Genomic DNA, 20806 nt, shown 5'->3' with positions numbered 1-20806 from the left:
CCAAATATTTTATTTGAATTAACATTTACCGATAATTAGACATCTTGTAAACGGATCACCGGTATATCTAGGCGGACAACTGCAAATAGGATTATGATTGACTGCTTGACATTTCGCGTTCAGTCCGCAAGTTCCAGGACAAGGATCTATACATTTTTGATTGACACATGCTTGTATTAAACTACATTCAGAACTGGATATACATTCCGGTCTACAAGTTGGCGGAGAACCAATGTAACCGCGTAGACAAGAACAAACTGCCTGTTGGTTTATTTCTCTGCATTCACTGTTTGGACCACAAGGTGATGGTTGACAAGGATTAGTCAAAGGTCGAGCTAAAATACACATAAATGAAGGTGGATCTCAGAAAAATAAAAAAGTATAAAGCCTACCTTCGACTATTCGGTTACATAAGACGAAAGCATTTCCAGTGTATCCGGATATACAAGAGCAAACAGGAATATGATTAAATATGGAACATTCAGCGTTTTGACCACAAGTACCAGGACAAGGATCTACACATTTTTGTTTCACACATGCTTTGTTTTTCGCACAATCGTCACTAATGATACATTCTGGTCGACAACCTGTATAAGGATCTCCTTGATACTCGTCAATACAAGTACAAATTCCATTGGAACATTCAGCATTAGGTCCGCACGGGGACGGGTTACAAGGATCATTTTCAACTGGTTCTAAAATTTGTTAAATTTGTTATAAATATTTCTCATAAACGAATATTAGATTTACATACGTGTTGGTGGTTTCAAAACGCAAATATTGAATGGATCTCCGGTATATCCATCGGGACATGTACACGTAGGCACGTGATTGATGACGTTACATAAACCGTTTATGGCGCACGCTCCGATACAAGGATCTTTACATTTTTGATTGATACAAGCCAAATTACTGGGACATTCCGAATTGATGGTACATTCTGGTCTACAATTTGGAGGACTTCCTTCGAAATCAGGTAAACAGGAGCATACAGGGGAACCAGATCGATTTCGGCATTGACTATTAGGACCACAGGGATTCGGAATACAAGGGTCTATTATATCTATTGGTTCCGCTGGAGGTGCTGCAAATAATTTAAGGAAAAACATATTGTTATAAAATTTTCTCGATTATTTCGTCGACTTACGTGGTAGCGGATAGCATTTTGTGAACGGATTACCGGTGTTACCCAGTCTACAAGAGCAAATTGGACTATGATTGATTACTTGACAAGTCGCACCAATACCGCATGTTCCTGGACACGGATCAGTACATTTTTGATTAATACAAGACTTATTCGGAGTACATTCCGTGCTGACGACACATTCGGGTCTGCAAGATGGCGGAGAACCGACATATTCTGGTAAACAAGAGCAAACTGCTTGTTTATTAACTTCCTGACATTGACTATTTGGTCCACAAGGAGAATTTCGACACGGATTCGTAGTTTCTTCGATTACAGCTAAAATAATTTCATATAAGTCAAAGTTACGTATATGAAATTTAAACTTACGTTCGTTAGGTTGTACGATACAGATCCTGAAAGGATCTCCTGTATATCCAATGTTACAAGTACACGATGGTACGTGATTTATAACTTGACATAATGCGTTCGGACCGCACGTTCCAGGGCAAGGATCTCTACATTTATTATTCATGCAAGCCTTATTCGAAGGACAATCGGAATTAATAGAACATTCGGGTCTACATTCTTCATAAGGATTTCCTAAATATCCTTTGATACATATACACGCCCCGGCTCCATTTTGTTCCCTACATTCAGCGTTGGAACCGCAAGGAGACGGGTTGCATGGCGATAGTATTTCACTTGGTTTTGGTATCGGTAGGTTACAATAGTTGAAAGGATCTCCTTCGTATCCTGGTAAACAAACGCAGTTCGGAGTGTGACTAACTACTCTACATTCCGCGTTTTGGCCGCATATTCCCGGACAAGGATCTTTGCATTTTTGATTTATACAAGCCAAATGAGTGGCGCATTCGGAGTTGCTGATGCATTCCGGTTTGCAATTCGGCGGTGATCCTACGAAGCCTTCTAAGCAAGTACAAACCGGCGTTTCGCCGACTTCTTTACATATTGAATTAGAACCGCACGGAGACGGAGAACAAGGATTTGTTGGAGGAATTATAACTTCTTCTAAAAAAATTTTAATATTTTATTGAGGATTAATGAGATATTGAAAGTTTCTTACGTATTGGTAAACATCTAGTAAATGGATCTCCAGTGAATTTGACCGGACAGCTACATACGGGATTGTGTTTTATTACTTGACATAGTGCGCCTATTCCACACGTTCCAAGACAAGGGTTGACACATTTTTGATTCTGGCAAGCTTCATTTAAAGGACATTCTGAACTAGTAACACATTCCGGTCTACAAGATGGTGGAGAACCTATGTAGCCGGGTACGCAAGAACAAACCGCTTGTCCATTTATTTCCCTACATTGACTATTTGGTCCACATGGACTCGGGAAACATGGATTTGCTGGTGGTGGTTCTATTGAACGTATCAATATTAATAAATGAAAATAATTGAAGCGATCTAGGGACTTACTTTCAATTTCTTTGCAGAATGTAAAAGCATTTCCAGTAAAACCGATTCTGCAGCTACAAATTGGTATATGATTCAGTACAGAACATTCAGCATTTTGTCCACAAATTCCATTACAAGGATTGACGCACTTGTTTCGAACACAAGCTTTGTCCTTTGGACAATCAATACTCAATACACACTCAGGCCTACATCCAGAATAAGGATCACCTTGATATTCAGGTAGACAACTACATATTCCATCGTTACATTGTGTGTTAGGTCCACAAGGGCTGGGATTACAAGGATCAGTTGGGATTGGACTGATTTCTACAGGCTTCAGTTGACAATAATTGAATGGATCTCCGGTGTAACCTTCTGGACAAGAGCAAATAGGATTGTGATTGGTAACGCTACATACAGCACCTGTTCCACAAGAACCTGGACACGGATCGGTACATTTTTCTCTTATGCAAGCTAAATTGCTACGGCATTCGGAGTTTATGGTACATTCAGGTCTGCAATTGGGTGGTGTGCCTATGTATGAAGGCAAGCAAGTACAAGATGGGACATTTCCTACGTTTTTACAAATGCTGTTCATACCGCACGGTGAAGGAACACATGGATCCGATATTATGACAGGCTCTGGTATTTTAGCTAGAATTTTGGTAAATCAATTCAAGATATTCAAACTTTTCATTTTTCATACTTACGAGGTATGGGATAGCATCTAGAAAACGGATCGCCCGTTTGACCAGTTTTACAAATACAAATCGGACTGTGATTGATCACTTTACAATCGGTATTCAAACCGCAGTTTCCGGTACATGGATCATCACATTTTTGATTGATACAAGCTTTATCTTGAGCACATTCAGCGCTCACTGTACATTCGGGCCTACATCCCGGAGGGCTACCTATGTAATTGGGTAAACAAGAGCAAACGGCTTGGTTGTTGACGTTCTTACATTGACTATTTGGACCGCAAGGGCTGGGTTGGCAAGGATTTTGCGGTTTTTCTCTATCAACAGCTACGGGAAAATGTATTATGATGAAAATTATACATTTTAAAATGATTAAACTTACGTTCGGATGGTGAAACATGACAATATCTGAATGGATCTCCAGTGAATCCTACCCTACACGTACAAGATGGTAAATGATTAACGACTTGACAATCACTATTTTGTCCGCAAGTACCAGGACAAGGATCTGTACATTTGTTCCTTATGCAAGCTTTGTTGTAAGGACAATCGGAGCTTAAAGTACATTCCGGTCTACAACCTTCGTAAGGGTTGCCTATATATTCTGGTAAACAAGTACACGATCCAGCGTTATTTAGTTCTCTACATACAGCGTTTGCTCCACAAGGAGATGGAGTACAAGGCGATAGTATTTCCGACGGTATTGTTTCTAAAAATAATATTACGTAAAAATATTTTCTAATTTATCTTCCGTGGATATCTTACGTGGTATTGGTAGACATTGTGTAAATGGATCTCCTGTTAAGTCGGTTGGACATAAACAGTTGGGAGTGTGACTGACAGCTCTACATTCCGCGTTGGAACCACATGCACCGACACAAGGATCTTTGCATTTTTGATTTATGCAAGCTAAATTATTAGAGCATTCTGAATTACTGACACATTCTGGTCTACAGTTTGGTGGCGTGCCTATAAATTCGGGCAAACATGAACAAGATGGAGCACCGCCAACTTCGCGGCATTGAGAATTAGGTCCGCACGGTGATGGTTGACAAGGATTCGATTGTACAATTGGCTCTTCAACTAAAATAAAGCACAATGAAAGTGAAAAACACAAGGAGGTTGAGGATTCGATGGAATCTTACCGATAGGTATGCATCTGGTAAATGGATCTCCGCTAAATTTTTCTTTACAAGTACATATTGGATTATGATTGACTACTTGACAAAGAGTGTTAAGTCCGCAGGTTCCGGGGCATGGATCGATACATTTTTGATTAACACAAGCTTGACTTAAAATACACTCAGTGCTGGAAACGCATTCTGGTCTACAAGATGGCGGTGTACCCAAGAACCCTGGTACGCAAGAACAAACAGCTTGACTATTTATTTCCCTGCATTGACTGTTTGGACCACACGGAGATGGATTGCAAGGATTTTTAGGTAATTCAACTAAAAAAAAAATGACCTTTCAAGAAAATTATACGTTTATGATAACGATTCATTTACCTGGTATGAGATTACATTGTATGAAAGCGCTACCAGTATATCCAGATATACAAGAGCAAGTTGGAATGTGATTGATAACAGAGCATTCAGCGTTTTGACCACACGTTCCAGGACAAGGATCCTTACATTTGTTTCTAATACAAGTCTTATCTCTAGGACAATCTGTATTTAGTACACATTCTGGTCTACACCCTCTGTAGGGATCACCTTGATATTCTGGTAAGCAAGTACATATGCCATCGTTACATTCGGCATTGGGACCGCATGGAGAATTGCTACATGGATCGGTTACCGGTGCAGGAGCTAGAAAAGTTACAGTATGGCTCGATAAAATTGAAAACGCAAGAAAAAGTAGAAATGCTTCCAAATAGATGTTGTAAAAATTTCGAAATTCATCATCTAAATAAGTAAACTATATATAAAAAAATGAGAATATTGCAATGATAGATGACGTACTTGTAGGTGGTAAGAGTCGACAATAGGTGAACGGATCTCCAGTATATCCTTCTAGACAAGTACAAATCGGCGTATGACTGAAAACACTACATCTAGCATCTTGTCCACACGAACCTGGACAGGGATCAATACATTTTTGATTGATACAAGCCAAATTACTGGTACAGTCCGAATTAACGCTACATTCTGGTCTACAATTCGGCGGACTACCGATAAAGTTTGGTAGACAAGAACAAGCTGGCGAACTACCAATTTCTCTACATTCCGAATTTGGTCCGCACGGTGATGGGAAACACGTGACTTTTTCGTTTTCTATAGAAATTGGTTCTGGTGCTACAATAAAAAATATATTAGGCGATCTGATTTATAGAAAATAAATCTATATTTTCTTACGAGGTATGGAATAACATCTGGTAAAAGGATCTCCAGTAAAACCGTTCGAACAACTACAAATAGGAGCATGATTAACGACTTGGCATTTGGTATTTAGTCCACAAGTTCCTGGACAAGGATCGATACACTTTTGGTTTTGACAAGCTTGATTAGTCGGACATTCGTTATTAACAGTACATTCTGGTCTACATCCCGGTGGACTACCTACGTAATTCGGTAAACAAGAACATACAGCTTGTTGATTGACTTCCCTACATTGACTATTAGCCCCGCAAGGAGATGGTTGACAAGGTTGTTTGGGTATTTCTGGTTCAACTACGGAAATATGAATTAGATTTGAATTATTTTCGATTGAAAATTGTTTATTCTTACTCAATGCTACTCTGCAAAATTGGTAAGGATCCCCTGTGTATTGCGAAGGACAAGTACAAGACGGTAAGTGATTGATAACGTGGCATTCCGCGTTCGGCGCACATGTACCAGGACAAGGATCTTTACACTTATTATTAACGCAACCTTTATTAGAAGGACAATCTGAACTAACTGAACATTCCGGTCTACATCCCTGATAAGGATCTCCAAAGTAATCTTCTAAGCAAACACAAGCACCAGCTCCGTTTCTTTCTTTACAAACAGCGTTGCTACCGCACGGCGATGGTTCACAAGGATTCACTATTTCTACAGCCGTCTGGAGTTGACATAGAGTAAATGGATCACCGTAGTAACCGGATATACATACGCAATTGGGTGTATGACTAACTACTCTACATTCGGCGTTTTGACCACAAACTCCAACGCAAGGATCTTTACATTTTCTATTTATACAAGCGAGATTCGAGGAACATTCCGAATTACTAACGCATTCTGGTTTACAGTTTGGAGGAGATCCTATAAATTCTGGTAAGCAAGAGCAAGATGGATTATCTCCTACAACTCTACATACAGAATTTGGACCGCAAGGTGACGGTTCACATGGGTTTGAAGATTCAACAATAGCCGGTTCAATTTCTAAAATAATTATAAAATTAGATGTACGTTGATCGATTGATATTATAACGTTTACCTAATATGTAACATCTAGTGAAAGGATCGCCTGTATATTGATTAGGACAAACACATATTGGATTATGATTTTTAACTTGACACAAGGCACTAATACCACAAGTACCAGGACAAGGATCTATACATTTTTGGTTAACGCAAGCTTGTGTAAGAAGACATTCTGTACTGGTAACGCATTCCGGTCTACAAGATGGCGGTGTACCTAAGAAACCTGGTACGCAAGAGCAAACAGCTTGACCATTTATTTCCCTACATTGACTATTTTGTCCACAAGGTGTGGGATTGCAAGGATTTCTTGGTACTTCAACTGAAATTTAGGAAACATTTATAGAATGTAGATTTGAAATTTCTCAAAATAAATACCTTTTACTTTTTGGCAAATTACAAAGGCGTTACCTTCGTAATCTTCCAAACAAGAGCAAGTTGGTATGTGATTCATAACAACACAATTAGCGTTTGTTCCACAAGTACCTACGCAAGGATCGATACATTTATTTCTCGAACAAGCTTTGTTTTTAGGACAATCTTGGTGTAAGGTACATTCCGGTCTACAACCAGTATATGGATCGCCTCGATATTCTGCTAAACATGTACAAATACCATTATTACATTCGGTATTAGGTCCGCAAGGCGATGGATTACATGGATCGTTATCTACTATTGGTGCCACGGTTGGTTTGAGTTGACAGAACGTGAAGGGGTCACCTGAATATCCTTCAGGACACGAACATATCGGTATATGATTGATAACGTTACAAACGGCCCCATTTCCACAGGAACCAGCGCAAGGATCTCTACACTTTTCGTTAATGCATGCTAAGTTACTGGAACATTCAGAATTGATAGTACATTCTGGTCTACAATTGGGTGGTGTGCCAATATAACCATCGTTACAAGAACAAGAAGGAATACCATTTATATCTCTACATGTACTGTAAAGTCCGCAAGGTGAAGGTAAACATGGATTCACTATTTCCGATACAACTTCTTCTTCTACAAATTGTAAAAAATTAGTTGGAATAAAAATCTGGATATGATATATCTTACTTTGAACAAAATAACATCTAGTGAAAGGATCTCCAGTGTATCCTGTTATACAACTACATATTGGACTATGATTCAAAACTTTACATGTAGATTTCAAACCACAAGTACCAGGACATGGGTCTATACATCTTTTATTCACGCATGATTTATCTAGAGAACATTCAGAACTGATAGTACATTCTGGTCGACAATTTGGTGGACTTCCGGAATATTCTGGTAAACAAGAACAAACGGGTTGTTCGTTAATTACCCTACATTGACTGTTTGGTCCACAAGGAGACGGTTGACAAGGATTCGTGGGTACTACTTCAATTGCTAAAAGTGAAAATTATTATTTTACGAATAGATGAGGTTTTACTAAGTTATTACTTTCACGAATTACATTACACAATCTGAAAGGATCTCCTGTATATCCTTGGATGCAAGTACATGTCGGTAAATGGTTGATTACGTTGCAGTATGCGTTAGACGCGCACGTACCAGGACATGGATCTATACATTTATCTTTTAAACACGCTTTGTTCGAAGGACAATCCGAATTAATAACACATTCAGGTCTACAGCTTTCGTAAGGATTTCCCATAAAGCCTGGTTTACATATACACGCTCCTGCGCCGTTTCGTTCTTTACATTCTGCGTTAATTCCGCATGGTGTTGGATTGCATGGGTTGATAATTTCAGGAATTTTCAAGGCAGTTTCCGAGCATTGTCGGAACGGATCCCCTTCGAAACCCGGTAGGCATACGCAGTTAGGTATGTGGCTTACAACTCGACATTCGGCATTTAATCCGCACATATTTTCACAAGGATTGATACATTTCCTGTTCAAACAAGCCAAATTGAAAGCGCATTCGCTGTTGGTGATACATTCTGGTCTGCAATTCGGTGGAGTTCCTCGGTAGTCGGCGAGACAAGTACAAGAAGGGAAACCATTAATTTCTCTACATTCAGAGTTCGGTCCGCAAGGGGAAGGTTGACAAGGATTTATAGAGACGTTTACTTGTTCAGGTGCTGAAATTTGATTGTAATTAGTATGTTTGTTCGAGAAAGTTTATTTGATCTTACGTTTTGGTATACATCTTGTGAAAGGATCGCCGGTTAAATCACCTGGGCAAGTACATATAGGGTTGTGATTAATAACTTGACATTGTGCGCTTATACCACAAGATCCAGGACAGGGATCGATACATTTTTGGTTGACACATGCTTGTACTAAGCTACATTCAGAACTTGAAACACATTCTGGTCTGCAAATGGGAGGACTACCGATATATCCTGGTAGACAAGAGCATACTGCTTGTTGATTGATCTCTCTACATTGGCTATTTGGACCACATGGTGTTGGATTACATGGATTTATATTTTGAGGTACTGAAATAATAAGTGAGTACGTTATCTAAGTCTATGATTTATTAGTCGAATCTACGTACTTTGTATAGTTCTACATGCCACGAAGGCGTTTCCTGTAGTACCAGCGGGACAACTACACATAGGAATATGATTTATAATCTGACAAGTTGCCGAAACAGCACAAGTTCCAGGACAAGGATCTACACATTTTTTTCTAACACAAGATCTATCCCTAGGGCAATCGGTACTTCTAACACATTCAGGTCTACATCCTCTATAGGGATCTCCATTGTAATCTTGAATACAAGTACAAATACCTTGTCCTTCGCATACGGCGTTTGCTCCACAAGGAGATGGTACACAAGGGTTTTCATCTACGACGACTTTTGCTGGAGGAGCGGGGAAACAGTTTGTAAAAGGATCCCCAGTCATATCAGTCGGACACGTACAGATTGATATATGATTCAATACATTACAAACTGCATTTAGTCCACAAGATCCTTGACAAGGATCCGCGCATTTTTGTTTTATGCAAGCTAGATTACTTGGACATTCTGAATGTATGCTGCATTCCGGTCTACAATTCGGTGGGTTACCAATAAATTCAGGCAGGCAAGAACAAGATGCATGATTGTTGATTTCCCTACATTGAGAATTAGGACCGCAAGGGGATTGATCGCAAGGATTCGATACGATTTCGATCTCGGTAATAACAGGTTCTAAAAAATGAATTTGCTTTACGATTAAGAGAGCAGGATAATTTAATTAAAACTTACGAGGTGGAGGGAAACATCTAACAAATGGATCTCCTATATACCTAGTTTGACAACTACATATCGGACTGTGGTTTATGACTTGACATTTGGTGTTCAAGCCGCACGTTCCGGGACACGGGTCCATACATTTTTGATTGATACAAGCTTTGTTCGTTGGACATTCTGAACTTACTACACATTCTGGTCTACATCCAGGTGGCGATCCTATGAAATTGGGTAAACATGAACAAACTGCTTGTCCGTTTACTTCTTTGCATTGACTATTCGGGCCACAAGGAGTCGGTTGACACGGTTGTGTTGATACAATTGCTGTAACGTAATGTAATATTTTTTTTTGTTCGTTAGAACAGACATTATTTTGAAAGGATGTTTATAGTATATATCAAGTATATCGTACGGATTTTTTCATCCTTCTTATGACTTTTTCTCAACTGTTTATATAAGGAAATATACAAATATATTTGCTTACGTTGTTCAATGACTACGGTACAGAATTTGAATGGATCTCCCGTGTAATCTTCCAAACATCTACAACTGGGACTGTGGTTGATAACTTGACAGATGGCGTTTTGACCGCAAGTACCAGGACAAGGATCGATACATTTATTCCTCACGCATGCTCTATTCGAAGAACAATCAGCGTTCAAAATACATTCCGGTCTACAACTTTCGTACGGGTTTCCTGAATAATCCGGCGGACAAACGCAAGATCCGGCACCGTTTCTTTCTTTACAGATGGCGTTGGTGCCACAAGGTGAAGGTTTGCAAGGGTTTATCGGATCTGGTGGCGGCAGAACGGCTACAATCAAATTATGGATGAATATAAAGTTATAAGACAAGGAGATATCGCTCGGGTTATTGATTACAGAACCAATAGCTCGAGCGTATCTTGAGATGATTTTACCTTTGTGTTTGGTTATCCAAGCGTTTTGTAAGCGGCGGCTTGTTATTTTCTGAGTGCTTTTCGAAAAAGACACCACCTAAACACCATGTGAATCATATCATCGCTTTATTAACTGCTGATTTATTTTAACGAGTAAGCATTTTATTCACCAATTTTATTTTCGCACATATCAAGGAGAAGCGTTTTATTAAATTTTATTGTTCGAGGTAGCAGGGTAAGCATTTTTCATGTTTATTATATTAGAACCATCGCAATTCATTAGCTGCTGTATTGTGTGTGAGGTACGGGGTAAGCATTTTATTTTATTTTATTTATTCATTTCTATCGGCTGCTGTTATTTCTATCGGCTGCTGTTTGGGGTTCAAGCATATCAGTGTTATAATAATCGTTTTTTGTATATATTTTCGTATAGGGTAAGCATTAATTTAGCGCTGTTTGTTTGGCTAGGGGTGATGGGGTAAGGGAGGCTTATACGCTCGTGAACCTTTTCGTTTTAAGAAAATAAGCGCAGTGTTATCGTTTGTTTGTTTGGGGGGTGTTTGGGGGCGGTTAAGTAGCTAGTGAGTGGATTGCAAGGCGACCTTGAAGCTCCATGTTATCGGTGGGGGATATTCCTTACCTTCTTTATCCCCTTTTTGCGTATAATAAGCAAATTAGTATGTACAGCCAAGCATGCTCATTATCAAGAAGTTTTTTGACATTATTTTGATCCAATGATCCTTGCAAAAGCATAATTTATTGTTTATATAATCGATAAATCCTTTGGTCTAAAGGATAGGTCAGTCATATTTTTTAATATTTCCTAGAAGTGCTGTTTTTTCAAAATACAAATGACAAATTTTCTTCAATAGTTCGCATATTTACCGTTTATTATAAGATTAATTAATTTTCTTGTGAAAATTTGACAACTATTGATTAAATGAGCAAATGATTCATTTTTCTGTTTAAATTTTTTTAATTTATTATTTCTTAGGACTTTTAATTTATTAATGCTTCTAAATATTGTTGATTTTAGGTCTCCTCTGTTTTAAAATTAGTCTTTTTTAATAATTTTTGAAAAAAAGATAAAATTTGACTTAAAGAAAGGTCCTAACGTCAAATTTTATCTTTCTTTGAAAAATTATTAGAAAAAACTAAATCAACAACATTTAGAAGCCTTAATTTTCTGTTTATTAACTTCAAAAAACTTCTTAAACACCAAAACAACAACATGCACAATTCTATAAATATGATAAAAATACCAATAAAATCGAAATGTAATATTTGAATAACGAATATTATTCTACAATATAATAACCAATAGCAGCTGTTTTTATAGTCTATTTGTATGTTTGATAGAGTGAGAAAGGCAGATTCGAAGGTATTTTTAGATAGAATAAGGGATTTTTTTTAATTAAGAAGGTTTTGGCCCCGATATAGGAATTGCTCCTCAGCAGGGCTGGGATTGTGGTGATTGCATTGTGGTTGTGCTATCCTGGCTGAAAAGGAGAAGAAAGAAGAAAAAACGGACGATCAATGGTCAAAAAAAGAAAACTCTAATTTAAGTAGAAACGGTTCCCCACAGTATGGTGATTTATTCCGTGATTTTTTTTGTTTATTTTCAATTTTAATGGGGGGCGGCTGCATTATTCATCGTCGGCCATTTGACTAGTGAACTGGTTTACCAGGTTCATGTCCAAACTACTTACGGTAATTTCGAATCTAAATATTTCCTTAAATTTTAAGGACTTTTAGTGGTCTTTTACAAGTTGTAAAAAACAATAGAAAAAGGTTTGGATTGATCAAAAACCTTGTGTTTTGTAGATAAATGTATATATTTTATAAGTACTTAGTTGCCAATGAAACTTAGAAATTTCGTTTTTCCAAGAATTTATATACGACAAATTTCAGCGAAAATGCGATTTTAGGTTTTTCCATATTGTAAGGTTATTTCTTATCATTTCATTTCAGTTGTAACTTACAAGTTGCGGTGTGAATTCTAGTGTGTTTATGAAAATTTCTGATGGGTCGCGTAAACGCCGAAAAATCGCCGCATAAAAAACATTTTGTTATAAAAGTTGCTTTGAAAGTTTATAGAACCGACTCTGGCTCATATTTTCACGAATCCCCCTCTGGTAACTCGTTTTGTCGAGCTAAATTTTAATTTGTCAGTTTTTTGCTTGATTTAGTTTCAAAATGTTTCAATCTAAATAAGACTTAGCTAGCTACATTTTCTCGATTCTCGATGATAAGGATTATCCTGAACTGAATCGAATCACTTTATGAAACTTTTAAAAGAAATAGGTTTTCCCAGGAAAAAGTAATCCATTAAGTTTTGATAGAAAGACACGATATTGTAGTGTGTAGACTAGAAATTACCTAAGAACTATGAAAAAATGCGAAACCAAAGAAGAATTATATTTTATTCACTGATGTACTACACCAAATAAATTTTGGCAAAATAAAACTCCGGCTTTTCCAAATAATTTATCTACTAGTTTAAATTCATCAACAGAGAAGGGGCTATGACTGATAATTGTGCACATCGGCAGCTCAAACGGTTTCGTGGTGTTTCATAGACTTTTGAATTAACTCGTTCCAGTCATTACCAAGAGGACATGACACACAGCTTTGTTTCGAACAAATGATAGATCTTTTTCCTCAGAACTGTATGACAGTGATTGATAATGTAAGTTATCATATGAAACTTTTAGAAAAATTGCCAACAACCAAGAGGTTTAAAAATAATTTGTAGAATTGGCTACATTCACAGAATATCAAGTTCCATCCCGGTTCTCTGAGAAAATAACTGCAATCTTTGTGTTTTTCATAAACAACATTTCAAAAGATACGAAATTGTGCACAATAAAAAATTTTGAAATTAGGGATGTTAAACATTCCGATTTGGATTTGTGAAAAGTACCTCTACTTATACTGGTGAGTTTTTAAATTGAAATTATTTTTTATAAACGTAGCATTGCTTACAAATCAAGCTTATCCTCTGAAAAAATGAAACATTCTAGAAAAAATTGTACTTCTTCAGCTACAGTTTGGATGTTGCAGCTTAGGTGAAGATATGAGTACACACCCGATGTATTCATTACATTTATGAAAATACTCGAAGTAAAACTTGGAAAAATATTTTAACTGTCTGCTAACAGAAGTGATACGACTATGGATTACGAATGCTTCATCATTTTATTACTCTCTCATACATAAGAATAGACTATTCAATAAATGCTTTCCATTGCTAAATGATTGAATTTAATCATAAAGTTAGGTCTAATTTTGAAACAAATAAAATACAAAAAAATATCAACTTGATTTTTGAATTTTAAGAATAATTTCACTAATTTTGATTTTTAGGAAATATTTCTGTCGCTATTGACTAAAATACTGTTGATTATTGGTATTTTTAAGAAAATATCGCAAAAAGTTCTTGGAAACAGTAGTTACGTTGATCTTCTTCTTAACTTTCTTCTTTCTTGAATCCAGGGTTTGTACAACGTTATTTTCCCTCAGTAATATTCATTTTAATGAAAAAGCTCAATATTCATTAGACTAAAGCATAAGGCCCGCGATCGCAATGTGTCACGGAAAGTAGAATCATGTTTTTGAGAACTTTTAGACTTCATTGGATTCCTCTATGGATGTTTTAAATACTCGTACTCTAAAGTCTACGGATGTTTATATATGTTATAATAATTCAGTTCATTTTTTTTTATTTTCAATCCGGCCCACCTACGAATTTAAAATTTTATATATGGCCCTCTGCAAAATTAAGTTTGACACCTCTAGACTAAGGCAACAATTTTTTATAAAACTTTATAAAATTTAAAGTTGATAGTGTCTACACCCCATCTCTTAATTTATAATTAAATATAAATTTCTAAATTCTTAGCTTTAGGACGACTAAAAAGCTTCATAATTTTAGTTTTTAGTTCAAGTTTTTTGGATTATCGTACACGACTCATCATCAGTAATACTAGAGTTTAAGAAACTGTTTCTGTTATTATCATACAATGTAAGAAATGTGAGTGCTGATGCCCTTCGTTTCATTTTGTGGCTCTTAATTGACATTTTTTAGTATCCGATGTGCACAACTTCACTTAGGAAAGATCGCGAAATGACTGAAAATTCAGTTGAAAGTTCATTAATTGTAAAACTCTCCGTTTTCTGCAAAATTTGACTCAATCAAGGGGTTAAACAAGTTAGCATGTAGAAAACGAATCTCATTTCACAATTCAGAAATAGGGAATATCTATCGTATAGTTATTCACTCATTGTTTACAATAACATAAGAAGTGGAACAAGCGACAGTTGTAGCAAGGGCATAATCCATCAGCTTCTTCCTACTACTACGCAACTCACTTTCAGAAACAAGAAGTTCAACAAAAGCTTTCATATGTTCAGTAGAAGTTTTGATAATTTTGTTATCAAATTGATGACTTTGTAATCTGTTTTCTAGATATTGTGAAGTTTGCCCTATGTTAATAGCAACCTAATATATAATCTTACATATTTTTGTTTTTAAAGTCTTTGATTTTAGATTATTAGAGTATTTTAATAATATTTTCCATTCTTTATGACTTATTAACAAAAAAAATTTACCAAATGTTTAGATAACTGACCAAAAACGAATCCCAATATTCTAATAAGAAATATTAAGGAGACAAAATAAAACTTGAAGAAGTTTCGTAAAAAATATTTGCCTTTGCTAGCACAGAGGTTAATCTTTTTTAGTTTTCATCACTTATAGGCCAAATAAATGAACGAAATAACTAATCAAAATCAAATTTGACAATCTTATTGTTCTTGTAATCAGTTTGAATCAAAGATCAACTGTTTTGCTTAACACAATTAATACGATTGATAGAAATTTAAATAGCCAAAAATTTAATAGTGTCTTTTTCTAATGTGGTCTTGGACAAAATGTTGTACAAAGTAACCATGCGTTTTCGTTTCCACGTCGATTGACAATGACATCTTCTTCTACTACCGTTCCAAGCAACAATTTGCGATCATATCAAAATCAAAAATGAAAAAAAATCCTACCTGGTGCCGGAACGCAGCCTTGGAACGGATCTCCGGTGTAACCATTCTGACAGGTGCAAGTTGGATTGTGGTTGATGGTGTTACACAACGCGTTGTTGCCGCAACTACCCGGACAAGGATCGCGACACTTTTGATTTATACAAGCGAGCGTTCGCGGACATTCGGGATTAATCGTACATTCCGGTCGACAATTCGGCGGTGTGCCGATATAATTTTCGAGACATGAACACGCCGGACTTTCGCCGCGTACTTTACATACCGAATTCGGACCGCACGGCGTCGGATCGCATGGATTTACCGGTTGAGGAACAACTGAAAATGAAAAAAAAAGTTTTATATATAACGGTCGAAATTTAATTAAATCACATTGACCCCACGGAATTAGTCGATTTAAAATGGCGAAAATAATTTTTTAAATATGTAATTTATTGCTGTGAATAAAAAATTTACTCACGTTTAGGTTCCGGATAGCATCTAACGAATGGATCCCCGATATTTCCTTGGATGCAGCTGCAAATAGGATTGTGATTTATCACTTGGCATTTAGCGTTTACTCCGCACGTTCCTGGACAAGGATCGATACATTTTTGATTCAAACAGGCTTGCGTTAAGGGACATTCGGCGCTGAGAACGCATTCGGCTCTACAAGACGGCGGACTTCCTATCAAACCCGGCTGGCAAGAACATACAGCAACTCCGTTGTTAACTCTGCAAACGCTGTTTGGTCCACATGGAGACGGTTGACAAGGGTTCAATGGCACGTCTAAACGGAAAACAATCGATGAGGATATTGTTTATATTGTATTAATTTAGAATATTTACCTATTATTTTAGGTCTGCATCTAACGAATGGATCTCCTTCTAAACCTGCGGGACAACTGCAGGTCGGAATATGATTAACGATATCACAAACTGCATTTTGTCCACAAGTTCCAGGACAAGGATCGACACATCTCAAGTTACTACAAGCTTTGTTTGGGCTACAATCGGAGTTCATGGTACATTCCGGTCTGCACCCTTGATAAGGATCACCTCGGTACAGTGTCAAGCAAGTACATATTCCATTATCGCATTGAGCATTTTGACCACACGGCGATGGGTTGCAAGGATCTGTCGGGGTTGATGGTAGTATTGGTTTGATCTTGGTACATTCGGAGAATGCGTCGCCCGTATATCCAGATAAGCAACTACATATCGGTATATGGTTCTGTACTCTACATTCGGTATTAAATCCACAAGATCCAGTACAAGGGTCCCTACATTTTTCGGTGATACACGCTAAGTTAGAAGCACAATCGGTGTTAACTAGACATTCAGGTCTGCAATTAGGCGGCGCTCCGAAGTAATTAGGTTGACAACTGCAAGAGGCTTGATCATTGATGACTCTACATTCAGCATTAGGTCCACAAGGTGATGGTGCACAAGGATTTTCCACTGGTCTCGGTTTAATAGGAGCCGGTGGTAATTCGTAACATCTCGTAAAAGGATCTCCAGTCATGCCCGTTTTACAGCTACAGATAGGCGCGTGGTTGATAACTTGACATAACGCTTGGATACCGCAAGCTCCAGTACAAGGATTGGCACATTTAAATTTGTGACAAGCCCGATCGGAAGGACATTCGGAGCTAACGATACATTCCGGTTTACAATTAGGCGGAGATCCGATGTAATCTGGTAGGCAAGAGCAGACGGCTTGGTTGTTAACTTCACGGCATTGACTGTACGGACCGCAAGGACTCGGTGAACAAGGTTCGAAAATACTAGGTTCTTGAGGCACTATTAAAAAAAATGATTGATTGATTAATAAACGTTGATAATGATAAGGAAATATATTTACTTACAAGGAGCTGGATTGCAGATGACGAATGGATTTCCAATGAATCTTTCCAGACAAGTACAAGCGGGTACGTGGTTTATGACAGAACATTCTGCGTTTTGCCCACAAATTCCTGGACATGGATCTACGCATTTATTTTTCATACAAGCCTTATTAGTTGGACAGTCGGAACTCAATACACACTCAGGTTTACATCCTTCGTAAGGATTTCCAAAGTAATCTTGAATGCATACGCAAGAACCAGCTCCATTACGTTGTCTACATTCAGCGTTAGGTCCGCACGGAGACGGTTCACAAGGATTTGGCTTTTCCGCAGGTTGCGGAACGCATTGTACGAATGGATTTCCTGTATAACCGGTTGTACAAGTACATGATACTGTGTGAGATATTACCGAGCATTCTGCGTTTGATCCGCAGCTTCCGGGGCAAGGATCTTTACATTTGTTATTGATACAAGCTTGTGTACTCGGACAGTCTGGATTGATGACGCATTCTGGTCTGCAATTAGGAGGAGTTCCGATGTAATCCACGGCGCAACTACAAGAAGGAGTGTCTCCGATAGCTCTACATAAGGAGTTCGGTCCGCACGGTGACGGATTGCACGGATTCAATGGCGTTGAAGGAGTAGGTTCGACAATAATTTCTCTACAATTTTGGAAAGGATCACCAGTATATCCTTCTCTACAACTACATATCGGACTGTAGTTTCTAACTTTACAATCTGCGTTCAATCCGCAAGAGCCGGGACAAGGATCGATACATTTTTGATTGACGCAAGCTTTGTTCGAAGAACATTCGGAGTTTACTATACATTCCGGTTTACAAGATGGCGGTTGTCCTTGGTAGCCTTGAATACACGAACATACTGCGTGATCGTTGATATTTTTACATTGACTGTTTGGTCCGCAAGGTGATGGGTTGCAAGGATCTCGTGGCTGTTGTATTTCCTCAATTACTCTGCATAATGTGAATGGATCACCAGTAAGTGTATCAGGACAAGAACATGTAGGAATGTGGTTTATGACATCGCATCGCGCGTTCTGTCCGCAAGTATTAGGACAAGGATCCTTACACTTATTTCTGATACAAGCTTTATCTCTGGAGCATTCTGTACTAAGTACGCATTCTGGTCGACAGGATTCGTAAGGATTGCCAATGTATTCGGAAATACAGGTACAAATACCGTTGTTGCATTCCGCATTAGGTCCGCACGGCGATGGATTGCATGGATCCAAAGGTCTTTGTGTTTTTTCCTCGGGAATAACGTTGCATTGGAAAAATGGATCTCCAGTATGACCGGCTATACACGTGCAAATCGGAATGTGGTTGATCACGTGGCATTCAGCATTAATTCCACAAGTACCGGGACATGGATCTTGACATTTATGTTTGATACAAGTTTTTTGACTGTCGCAATCGTTCGATATAACGCATTCCGGTCTACAGTTTGGCGGAGCACCTAAGAATCCTGGTAAACAAGAACATACCGGATTATTTTCCACTATTCTACATTGCGAATTCGATCCGCATGGTGAAGGGAAGCAAGATGCTGGACGTTCAGTAGATGGTTCTTCTGTAACAGCTGAAATAGAAGAGACTATATAATTACTCCAAAATATCTATTATATGAAAATAACCAAAATACGTATTGAAATTGAGAATCTGCATCAACATTTAGTAGCGTCTGTAGGTGATTCACTTTCATGTAATTGATGTGTTAGAAGAAATAAAAAAACTAATTGGATAGTATAAAGTTGGATATCGGAACATGGAAGATATTACGAAATCGGAGATATAGTATAGCTATTCAAGCTTATTCTTTAAAGCTTAAAATCGACCGAAACCTCGCAACTTTGAAGACCTTCATCGATCTTCTTGAAAATTTGGAATTAAGTTCATCTTATCCTCCTCTTCAAACCTCACTTGGTCGCAAAGTATACTTTTTATTCTTAAGGGGTGAAAATTACCCCTTACTCCAATAAATTGCAAACTAATGAATTAAAGCGGTAAAGGGCTATAGTTATGTTCAAATATAATAAATGTTGATTGTTTTGTATCATGACTTTAATATTTTGATATTTTACAGTTCACCTACCCTTAAAAACAACCCCTCATACAAAGCTTATTAAAAAAATGTGGTTAAAATCATGAAATTTTTTTATTTTGGATCGTGATAGGAGAATTTTTTTCTTCAAGTATAAGAAATCTGACTCTCAATATTTTTAATTTAATGGAAAAAATTGGAAATCACTAAATGGAAGCAGTTTTAGGGTTCATTATGTGTAAACATGTGAAATGATTGTTGTTTTTTTACAATTTATATTTTTTATATGTAACTACCCTAATACAGTTGTTTAAAAAACCGCTGAAAGTATGAAATCATTTTATTTTCGATTTTGAGTAGAAAAACTACATATAATTAAAAAAAAACAAATCTGATAAATAAGTTTTTAATTTAATCAACCCCTAAAAATTACACCTCATCACAAAAATTAGGGAGTTAAGAAACTGAAAATGAATTGTTGCTTCTGATATAATGAAATATTTCTACAATTTTTTACCCCCTATAAATATTAAACCTCTTAAACTTCCAGCACTTAAGAAATTTTTAGCAGGGGTTCATCACGAGAGAGCCCTCTCTTGAATTTCTCATTCTAAGAACTAGGACGGAAGAAACGCATCTTTATTTTCTATCTTTAACTCATAATATACATATATCATGATTTTTCAACATTATCTCTAGAAAAATGTATTCGGTTTTTTAATAATAACTCGGCTTCCCTTTGAGCTTTTTGTATTCATCCATACATCATTTTTTTCATAAGCTACAAAATCATGACAGTTGCTACCCTTCTAGGCCCTTTTCTTCAGAGAATAATTTTGATGTTAAAGAGTAAAAAAGACTCACTCTTAGCATTGAAATCAATACTTTGAACGCTTATATCTCGTTTAATTTTCAAGCTACGTTAGTTTAGAAAAAATCAAAATACTTACAAGAGTAAAATAAAATCTAAATTTTAGTTACAAAAAAATTCTTTCGTTGATCCAATAGTTTTTGAGATATTTTTTTTTAATCGAAAAAAAAATTTCACATTAAACAACTTTTTTCCAAATATACCTGTTCAAAACCATTCAGGTTTTGTTGTTAGGGCTTAAACTAATATATTTTTACACGGGCTACGATTA

General features: G+C 37.1%; 1 protein-coding gene across 1 annotated transcript in view; it reads right to left on the bottom strand.

The window, feature by feature from the left end:
• LOC130900700 (uncharacterized) overlaps positions 1–20806 on the bottom strand; it is a 254210-nt gene that overhangs the window by 38871 nt on the left and 194533 nt on the right. The window contains 25 exon segments of the mRNA XM_057811483.1: positions 30–335; positions 393–695; positions 755–1084; positions 1148–1462; positions 1514–2155; positions 2211–2516; positions 2574–3206; positions 3263–3580; positions 3636–3962; positions 4019–4336; positions 4399–4704; positions 4762–5064; positions 5218–5550; positions 5611–5925; positions 5983–6618; positions 6674–6979; positions 7036–8034; positions 8089–9090; positions 9150–9788; positions 9846–10154; positions 10315–10644; positions 15784–16095; positions 16238–16546; positions 16606–17559; positions 17625–19202. Of these exon segments, the coding sequence (XP_057667466.1) occupies positions 30–335; positions 393–695; positions 755–1084; positions 1148–1462; positions 1514–2155; positions 2211–2516; positions 2574–3206; positions 3263–3580; positions 3636–3962; positions 4019–4336; positions 4399–4704; positions 4762–5064; positions 5218–5550; positions 5611–5925; positions 5983–6618; positions 6674–6979; positions 7036–8034; positions 8089–9090; positions 9150–9788; positions 9846–10154; positions 10315–10644; positions 15784–16095; positions 16238–16546; positions 16606–17559; positions 17625–19202 (12429 nt within the window).

The sequence above is a fragment of the Diorhabda carinulata genome, chromosome X (assembly GCF_026250575.1).
Source record: "Diorhabda carinulata isolate Delta chromosome X, icDioCari1.1, whole genome shotgun sequence".
In the NCBI taxonomy this organism is placed as follows: domain Eukaryota; kingdom Metazoa; phylum Arthropoda; class Insecta; order Coleoptera; family Chrysomelidae; genus Diorhabda; species Diorhabda carinulata.
The sequence above is the reverse complement of the archived record's forward strand: the minus strand, read 5'-3'. Positions and strand labels throughout refer to the sequence as shown.